This window comes from Penaeus chinensis, chromosome 26, assembly GCF_019202785.1.
Source record: "Penaeus chinensis breed Huanghai No. 1 chromosome 26, ASM1920278v2, whole genome shotgun sequence".
NCBI classification, from domain to species: Eukaryota; Metazoa; Arthropoda; class Malacostraca; order Decapoda; family Penaeidae; genus Penaeus; species Penaeus chinensis.
The window spans coordinates 4,619,957-4,629,956 of NC_061844.1; the positions used below are offsets into that span (position 1 = coordinate 4,619,957).

The window sequence follows — 10,000 nt, forward strand, 5'->3', positions numbered from 1 at the left end:
AATAATCTTAACTAGATCTTTCTAAAATTATAAATTACATTACAATAATTCATACTGACCTCCCCCCCCCCCCCTTAAAATACAATATATTTAATGGGCATTACAATTTATTTCCCTCTAGAAGACTCGTCTCCTTCATTTTTGACAAGTAATATTTTTCCAGGTTGTTTGCACACTTGTAGTACTCAGTCTCCGGGTGATTGTAGAATCTGCAATTCTTGAAGATCCGCAGCATGTCGGCGTTAAAGAGCCGGGCTTTCACGTAATAGCGAGCTTTCAGGCGCTCTGTCATGGTCTTCAAGTCTGCCATAGGGGGAAGTACAGAGAGTTGGTATTAGGTTTTGGTATGACCATTAATTCGTGGGGGGGGTGAAAGCAACTTTAAGGACTCTTCAAACAACTGACCTCATAAATAAAATTTTAAAAAATTTATTAATTGATTAAATAAAATTGCAGCAATGCAGTAGCAACAACATTACTAACATCAATAACCATAAGAATAACAACGACTGTAGCGATAACAACAAACGCAGTAATAAGAACTAACCCATTGGGTATTTGATGTGATCGTAATAATCTGGTACTTCATTGGGATCAACTGGTACTTGAAAGGGCCAGGCAGCTGCATGACTTTTAACCTGTAAAAACATAGAAGCAGTAATGAAAAGAAAGAAAATAATGTATACAATACTGCAGATATGCAATGTGATATGGAAAGCTTACCACAAAAAAAAAACATAAATAAATTAATTAATTCAAAATACATGAATGAATAAATAAACAAAAAAATGCATAAATAAATATAAAAAATACACAAATAGATATTCTTTAGAACAATCCGCAAAGATCCCAATGGTTAAACTATTAGTTATGAATATCCAACACATAAAAGAAACATAACAAAGGAAAGAAAGATAGATCAAGGCCTAATTCTATCCACATTCATGAGGTACTAACATTGTTGAGGAGTGTCTTCAACATCCCATACAAATAGTCAGGATCCTGGTGCTCGCGGTCAGGGGAGCGCGCCGAGCGAGTTGCAGGGACGGGGGGTTTCCAACCAGCTTCTCGGATACCTGGGATGTTCTCGATGGGCAGCTCTCGGACCCCTTCGCGGAAGCAAGTCAACCCTGGGTGCACTTTGCGGATCTCGCTCTGCTTCCTCTCAATTAGTTTCTTAATTATCTGCGGTCGAAGAACTGAATTATGGAGATGCATGCGAGATCCTGTAGTTTGCTAACTTTATTTGCAACTAAATAACTTTACTAATATAATTTGTATTAAATATGATAAAGCACTGAAAATAGATGCAAGAAAGGTACCTCCTGTATAGGCAATGTACCGAGCAGCATAAAGCAATGAAAATGAGCTTATGACGGGTATTTCCTTTAATCAAATACCGCAAAGAAATAAAAATGGGAGTATAACAGATACCTCCTTTTGCCGCCGGATGACTGCTGTGAATTCCGTGTACACAATGCTGGGATTGAGCTCACATCCCATGAGTGTTGCCCCTTCATAGTCCTTGATGTACCCTTGGTAAACAGATCTTTGCACTTGGATGTCCTTGCTGAAACCTTGCTTCTTGAAATACCCTGAAAACACACTTGGTTTAATAATATATTCACTTGCTAATTACTAATCAACAACTTCTGTTTACATCACCATCAACATAAACATTTCCTGTTGCTTGATCCTCCTCTGAAGATATAATATATTGTGCATTTCAAAGATAGAGACAAACATTTCAATCACTACCATTTTCCTATTTCCATCAGCAAGTGCATGCACCTCCATGCTCCCACCCACCCACCCATGCTGCAGGTCAGTTCAACAGCTAGTGTACTTACCGATTGCAAATTCATCAGCAAAGGTTAGGAAATGCTGTACGTTATTCTTAACATGATAGTCTTTCAGGTGGTTCATCATGTGTGTGCCGTATCCCTTAACCTGCTCGTTGGAGGTTACAGCACAGAATACGATCTCTGAGAATCCCTGAGTGGGGAACATCCTGAAGCATATGCCTCCAATGGGCCTGTTGTCCTTGATCAGGGCAAGTGTTCGATGCTTCCTGTTGTTGGGGAATCACCACATTATATTAGACATACTTTGAGTAATCTACATGTATCTTGATAAAGTATGGTAATCAAGCTTGTCAATTAATGTAGTATCACTCTAACATATAACAAAAATAGCATGAATGTCAATAAATACAACTGATGAACAAAATAAGCCTAGAGAAAGAAAGAAAGAAAGAAAGTAAAAATCAGACAATTGAACTACAAACTTCTTAAAAAAAAAAAAAAAAAAAACTACAAAACTGCCCATAGAAAAAGCAAAAGAAAGGAAAATTATCTCGGCATACTTACGGGTCAAACACCAATCTTGTAATATAATCCTTGGGCATACGGGGCAGCTGGTGTGAGAAGACATTCTGTAGGCCAATGAGCCACAACATGGTCTGTTTCGACACCTTCTGTGTGAGGGAGTTCCCAATCACATGGAACTCTATGTTGCCTTTACGCTCCTCCAACTACAAGGCAACAAGAAAACCAGAGTAAGTTTTGCGACAATACTGATGTTAGGATACTCATCTGTGATATTTTCATGCAGCATAGTAAATTACTTGCTCAAATTCACTGAGTAAAAGCATCACAAAGTATTCATTCAGTAAGAAAGCAGTACAACCTTAGCGGCTTCATCTCTTGCTGCATTTTCAGAGAAAAGGACCTCAGGGCCAACCATCTGCCTGGGGTCAGTAATGGTGGCAACAACCTCTGCAACGGTCTCCTCTCCCAAGTCTTCCGTCCCAATTTTCAGTCTCTTGCTGCTACTCTCCGAAAGGTCGTCTCCTTCTCGCTTTTCTCCCCTTTGCCAGGAAGGATTTTTAGTGTTAACTTAGGGTAGACTTATTGATTTTTCATATTTCTTTAGCCATAACTGCTAACAGAGCGAGTATAACATATGTTTATTTTTGTTTACCCATTAAAAACAAAATAAAAATGTAATCTTTGCATCAATTAAAACACTTAAAAATCATCCAGAATATCTTTTTTACTTTAAGAAACCATCTTCCCAGCATAATCCTCAAACACAAACGCACAAAATTGAACTCTCCCTACATCAAACAAACAAACAAACCTGTCTTCTGGCCGGGACCTTCTTGCACTACTAGACGTCAAACTCACTATCGTGTATTGTCCCTCTCCAGGCTGCACTGATAACCTCTCGAACTCTCCACGACTAGCAGTATTACCAGCTAATGAGAAAAAATTGTTAGTCAGACAATTAGTTAGAGTACAAAAGCATAATAATAAGTATAATAAACATTAAATAATAACAAATTTAAAAAGTAGTCAATTGAATTGCACTTTGATTTACCAGTAGAGAATGGCTCATGGTATATTTGGAAGGGATTTCAGACTGTAACCTTTGCTGATGTAAAGGGCCAACTCAAATGAAAGTTCTCCACTTAATATAAGCCCTATATTAAAAAAAGGAAGTGAATACTGACTGTTTATTTCTATCATTTCCCACAGACCAAACCATCCCTTTACATTCAACCTTGGTAGTGGGAAACAAATAGAGAAAGAGGGGGGGGAAAAAAGAACGTTCCACAAACCTCTTTCAGCAGCCTGGTTGTGGAGGTGTGGGGGGAGCTGCGGGCGGTAGTCTGCATCCCAGATGGGTGAAGAGTTGGAGTAGACTTCTTCCTCCAACATGGACAAGAACCTGGTCAGGAAGACAGAAGGAAAGTGTGAAAAATAATAATCAAGCAAATAACAAACCTAAGGGGAGTGGAGGAGGAGAAGGAGGAGGAGGAGGAGGAGGAGGAGGAGGAGGAGGAGGAGGAGGAGAAGGGAAGATAGAAGAGAGAGGGTTGGAGGAAGAGCAAGAGGAAAAGAAAAAGGAGGAAGGAAAGGGGATAAGGATAAGCAAAAGGTAGAGGAGGAAGAACAGAGGAAAAGGCATATGAAGAGGAAGAAGAAAAGGAGGAAGAGGAAGAGAAGGAAGAGGAAGAGGAGGAAGAGGAAAAGGAGGAGGAAGGAGGAACAGGTGGATGAGGAAATGGAGAAGGAGGAAGAGGAAGTGCAGAAGAAAGAGGATCAGGAGGTAGACTTGGAGTAGAATGAGGAGGAGGAGGAGGAGGAGTTAGAGCAAAATATAAAAGACAAGACAATAACAAAGAAAATAACGAAAGAAAAAATTTAAACTTACTTTGGGAATTGATTAAGCAGCAATAACTTCTTCTCGGCAGGCATCTTGTCCTTCTCAGCCCTGAACTTGTCTAAGAGCTGCTTGCGCAAGGTGTGGAAAACAGCTCGCAGGAAAGTTCGTCCGAAGATAGCTGTGGTTTCATGGTGTGGGAGGGAATCGCACAGCTGAGGTACATAGCTGAAGCACAGCCACCTGTTGATGGCAAACAAAAATTTGTTTTTCTCTAAAGGCAAAGAAATCAATGTATAGGAACTACAGAAGGTATAACTAATGATAAATGGTAAGAAGTATCATAATAACAAACATGTACAGAAGATACTGATATGTTGATTTAACATTTAAAAAAATTGTAGTAAAGATGACAGTAAAAATATTTCTATTAACCTATCATGACATGTACTTGCACCATCCATATTGGTTATTACTTTAGTTTGTTTACACTTACATGGCTTCATAAATACAAATTACTAGACCTGCTCTAACCTATTTACATCATTCCTTGATCTGCAGGCACTGTTTTTTTTCTTCTATTATTTCTATGACTGTTAACTCTATAGCCATCATAACAAATCAAATCATTACAGTTATAGGCATCACAACATGCTAGAGCATGTTGAGTGGCAAATTTTGCTAGTTGAAGCGGACTCCCAGGCCAAATGGCAGGACAGTTGCCAGAAGGTACTGGAATCAGTGAAGCCGAGAGATTTCTGATACTGTCATTGAGGGGTTAGCAGACTTATAAAAAAAATGTGATCATTAACATTATCATAATTTCATTAGTAAAGGTAAAAATAATTTTTTTTAAATCTCTCCTTTCTCAAAATCCAAGGAATGAGTTTTACTTGGCAAGGGCAAATAGGCATGCATCAAAAACTGTCCTAGATAAAATCAGTAAACTAAAATTACAATAGACAGTTAATATAAGTGTGCACAGCCATTATCAATGGGTTAAGAAAACAGAGAAAAACTATGTTTAATATAAATTGTCAATGGCTAAAGTAAAATTAACCCAAAGACTCTGGGAAAATGTTGCATTCACTGTAGTATTGTTTTGTGAAATGTCATTGCATATAGATGGCTTGGCAAGTGATTAGCCACAAAGCAGTCAATTAGTAGACCTTGTTGTGACCTTACATGACTTCACCTTTCCTTGATTTTGTGGGAAATTGTTTTTTTTTTTTTTTTACTAATGCCATCATTAAACTGTTATTGACTTTACCAACATCAATATTGGATACCAGAGAATATTTTCAAAATCAAGGAAAAGGGTAAACAGGTGAGACATGTAGTAGCTATAATTGCCTTTGTAAAAACAATTAATGAATTATATATATGTATACATATGTATATGTATGTATATATGCATGTGTGTGTATATATGTATATATGTATATGTATATGTATATATATATATATATATATATATATATATATATATATATATATATATATATATGTATATATATGTATATATGTGTATATATATATATATATGTGTATATATATGTATATATATATATATATATATATATATATATATATATATATAGATGTATATATGTATATATATATATATATATATATATATATATGTATGTATATATGTATATATGTATATATGTATATATGTATGTGTGTGTGTGTGTGTGTGTGTGTGTGTGTGTGTGTGTGTGTGTGTGTGTGTGTGTGTGTGTGTGTGTGTGTGTGTGTGTGTGTGTGTGTGTGTGTGTGTGTGTGTGTGTGTGTGTGTGTGTGTGTGTGTGTGTGTGTGTGTGTGTGTGTGTGTGTGTGTGTGTGTGTGTGTGTATGTGTATGTGTATGTGTATGTGTATGTGTATGTGTATGTGTATGTGTATGTGTATGTGTATGTGTATGTGTATGTGTGCGTGTGCGTGTGCACAAAGATATACTTCACAAGCCTGCTCGATTCCTTCTCATGAAGGTGAAGAATGCTAGTGGATAACCGACCTCATGTAATTAACTTTATAAGCTGAACTCTCCTCCGGGGTAGTGTGTGCCCGCCGTGCTGAAGGGGTCTCCAGACGCCAGTGGTTAAGGCAATGAAGGAACATCTTGGCCAAGTCACTCATCATCTGAAAGTCCTATATGTAGAAAACGAGCATAGAGAAATTGTGTGTTAATGGAGGTTTCCTTTTTCCGGTCTTTTCTATTTTAAGCAGTATACTGTACTCTTCTCTCCCTGAAAGATGAATAGACAGGGCACTTTTGTGTGTTGTGTGTTCACTGGCATTGCAAACTGAGAGTTATTTTGGTGTATTTGTGTACTGTCTGTCAAGTTGGTTAGTACAGAGTTGAAGGGTAGCTTCTTACATGACCAACATACCCAGCACTGAAAATGGATTAGGCCAAGTGAAAAAAAAAAAAAAAAAAAAAAAAAAAAAAAAAAAAAAAAAAAAAAAAAAAAAAAAAAAAACTGTAGACCAACTAATCCTAGTTCATAGAGCTGATCCTCTCAATTTTGTTGATGTTTGATTGATATATAAGCAAGTTACACACCTATGACATCTACTTAAATCTGAAATGTGTACCTTGACATATCAAATGCTGCTTAAAAACAAGAAACCTCCTAAATTAACAAAAATCAAGTTACATGTACTAGTTTTTAGGGAAACATGATGCCTGCTGCTATGGCCCCAAAACAATTTAACCCTACCTGTCATCCCATTTTGCGTATGTCACATCAATGGAACCTCAAAATTTGTTTTCCTTTAACTGACTTATCAAAGAAAACCCTATATATTACACACTCATGTAGAGCAAGCATGATACCACCATCATAAAATGACTGCAAAAGACACGTAAAAAACAACAACCATAAAGCAGAAAAATCTAAGCAAAGAAAAAGAAACCAGACCGATCCATCAGAACGTTAAAATCAACTGACTATTTAATCAACTGATATACTTGGACCGTGCTGACCTTCTGTTGGAAATGGTTGAACTTGTGCAGGACGAAGTTGGTCACTCCCTTGAAGATTGAGGGCCTTTCAAAGGGGGGCGTCCCAAGGGGTCCCTCCACAGTAGGGGGGCTGACCTGGAGAATGCACTTCCTAAGCCGCCGGAACAGGTACGAATACACCTGTTGAGGAAGTTGAAAATGAAATGTAACTTGAGAAGCAATTACTTTTGTAATTCAAAGTCATTACTTACATTAAAGATATCTTTCCTGGAAGTAAACTCTATAAAACCTAGCTAAAAAATAAATCCATCTAAGATAAGTATAGACGTAATTTCAAGAAAACCATTTAATTCTTTATTCATGACAAGGTGAATGCAGAGAAATTTAAACAAATGACTATGAATTCCCTACAAAGGAGTTACCAGATTAAAGTAACTCATCCAAAAAGCTCTTGATAATAGTTAGGTTTATATTTGTCTTACCAGCCAAAAGACACTTGATTAAAAGAAAATAATAATAAATAAAAAATACGTAAAACTACAAAACAACTACATTTGAGTCTTCTCATTTTTAAAGGACATTCTAATATTTAGCATGAGGCAAAATGCTTTTCGAAATTTAAAAAAAAAAGTAAAATGGTAGTGTTTTAAAAGAAGCTCTGGTTACCTGCTTCGTATCGGGATCTTCCTCACGGTGTAAACAGATGAAGAGATTCTCGACGTCAACAACAATGGAGAGCAACCGGTCCAAGTCATCATCAACGGCTGACTCTAAATGGCTTACGTGATCGCCTTTGGAAAGATTCAGTAAATAAATTCATGTTTTACATTATCTTAGAGTTAATGTAATGACATATAATGATAATGTTAAATGCAGCGTTGATAAAATAATGGCATCAAATGTAATTTAATTTAATTAATTTTCTTTCAATTTGAACAACTGCATTTCTTAAGTAAGAGAAGAAAATTTCCCCACAAACTGCTCAAAAAGTTCCTCTTTTAAATGAATGAACTGTTTTATATCTCTGATCATCTATCATCATTTCATATCTCTGATCAATTTCTCCTCCCCTAAGCCCCAAGGGTCAGCTACTTACCCAGCGTGTGGCCGCAGCTCCTGCACGGCTGAGAGGGAGGGGCTGCTGGCTGGGGGGTGTCAGGACGTGCTGGTTGTGCAGGGGGGGTGGGATTTTTCCAGCCGTTGCATCTGCAGTTCTCATCCGCCTGTTAAAATGTAAGAGCAAATATTCATGTTGTATATATGAATAATTTACAATAACCACAATAAACGTTATAATCATTGTGATAATAATAATAACCATAATAAAGGTAATTATAATAAGCTATTCAACTGGCAAAGTCAATTTATATATTTATAGTTGTGAAAATCAACACCTACACCAGTTCAGAAAAATAAATAAATAATCTTATGAAACCTGCACATACAGAGCAAGTGTAGAATCACAATACCACTGAGCAAATGTAGAATCATAATACAGAAACCTCAGCTTACCCTACACGTAGAATAAATAGCAAGTTTCTCCATCTTCTTGTCTCTTGGCCATGCTCGCACCTGGGCCTTCTTTTGCTGTATGCGCTGAACATTACTGACCCTTCCTGCAGCTTCTCCCCCCGTCCCAGTAGCCTGTGAACCTCCAGCCGAAGCTGAGGTTGCCACCGCCATCCCTGACACTCCTGTCGCCACGCCAGCTGCCGTCATGTTTGATGTCTGAGGGTTTTGCTGAAGTGCAGTTCCTACAGTCCCACCACCTCCTCCTGGAGTGCCGCTGTCCCTGGATGCCATTACTAGACCCCAACAGAAGGGAAAATTTGTCAGAAATGTGTAACTGTTAAAGTTAAATATCACAGCACTTACTTTTGGTGAAATTTTACCCCTTCTGCCATTCTCTGCCAGCCTGATATTAGAAAACATTCATCCAAATGTTCCAAAATATAACCTATGTCCCCAAGCCATCAGAAATATATTAGGGTATTAACCCCTACAATCTGGATGACATGACTATCACATCATGAAAAAATTTGGCTTGCAGGGCAGTTGACGCAAACATGCCCCTTTGGAAAAAATTCCTATTTCTGGCTGACATGACTGGCGCCGCAGGTTGTATTCCAGAAAACTAATTCTTATGAAAAAATAAAAAGATTCATAATAATAAAATATTACTTATTGTTATTAATATTGCACTGGGTTATGTACTACTTAGAAAGATGACAGCGAGTCTCTATAAGGAAAAGTCTATTACTATCTGGATAGAGAATATCAAATGACATATATAGACATTGGAAAATGGCAAAAAAGCTAATAACACATATGCAGAAAAAGAGAAAATAATATTGCAAAAGGGGGCATGGAATCTTGTTACAAGACATGAGTGTTTGTGTACGCCTGGTCTACAAGCCACACACCACCATTCAAGTAAGCCTAATGCCTGGATTTTAAACCATATACTGGCTACGAAGCACCTGTCTCCAAGAGGTTAAGAATTTAATAAAAATTAATCATTCATCAAAATTCTCTTATTATCTTAACCTTGTAAGGTTAATTATTATTCTAATACACAATTTATGAAAATACTCTTAACCCCTTGGTGACGGGTGTAGAAAACTAAAAAATAAACTCTACACTCTGGCAATCCACGGCAACGCGCCGTGGATTGCCCAGAAAGGGGCACCCTTTGGGCAATACTGTCTACACCTCAGTGTAAATGGCAAGATAGAGCTGAAACACAGGAACACCAGAGCAGAGCTATATGCAATCTTTTTCCTTTATTTGTGGCATTATTATTCATGTCTGCAGATTATTTCTTGTATTAATGGCTATAAATTTTGGTGTTTTAGAAGAATAT

The 10,000-nt window shown here is 37.2% G+C and overlaps 1 protein-coding gene across 2 annotated transcripts in view; it reads right to left on the reverse strand.

Moving 5' to 3' along the window:
- The window catches only part of LOC125038896 (histone acetyltransferase KAT2A-like), an 11,129-nt gene that overhangs the window by 523 nt on the left and 606 nt on the right, over positions 1–10,000 (reverse strand). Inside the window, exons 2-16 of one of the 2 annotated variants that reach the window (XM_047632532.1) lie at positions 8,650–8,942; positions 8,234–8,360; positions 7,804–7,928; positions 7,159–7,317; positions 6,187–6,311; positions 4,219–4,410; positions 3,623–3,732; positions 3,142–3,259; positions 2,689–2,869; positions 2,370–2,533; positions 1,851–2,071; positions 1,435–1,595; positions 958–1,185; positions 548–638; positions 1–303 (exon numbers count right to left, since the gene is read on the reverse strand). The exon at positions 1–303 is cut by the window's left edge and continues 523 nt beyond it. In XM_047632532.1, coding sequence (XP_047488488.1) covers positions 101–303; positions 548–638; positions 958–1,185; positions 1,435–1,595; positions 1,851–2,071; positions 2,370–2,533; positions 2,689–2,869; positions 3,142–3,259; positions 3,623–3,732; positions 4,219–4,410; positions 6,187–6,311; positions 7,159–7,317; positions 7,804–7,928; positions 8,234–8,360; positions 8,650–8,940 — 2,496 coding nt within the window. In that variant the 5' untranslated portion in view covers positions 8,941–8,942 and the 3' untranslated portion in view covers positions 1–100. Of the gene's footprint in view, positions 304–547; positions 639–957; positions 1,186–1,434; positions 1,596–1,850; positions 2,072–2,369; positions 2,534–2,688; positions 2,870–3,141; positions 3,260–3,622; positions 3,733–4,218; positions 4,411–6,186; positions 6,321–7,158; positions 7,318–7,803; positions 7,929–8,233; positions 8,361–8,649; positions 8,943–10,000 lie in introns of both variants that reach the window. The other variant, XM_047632531.1, reaches the window with a different exon arrangement.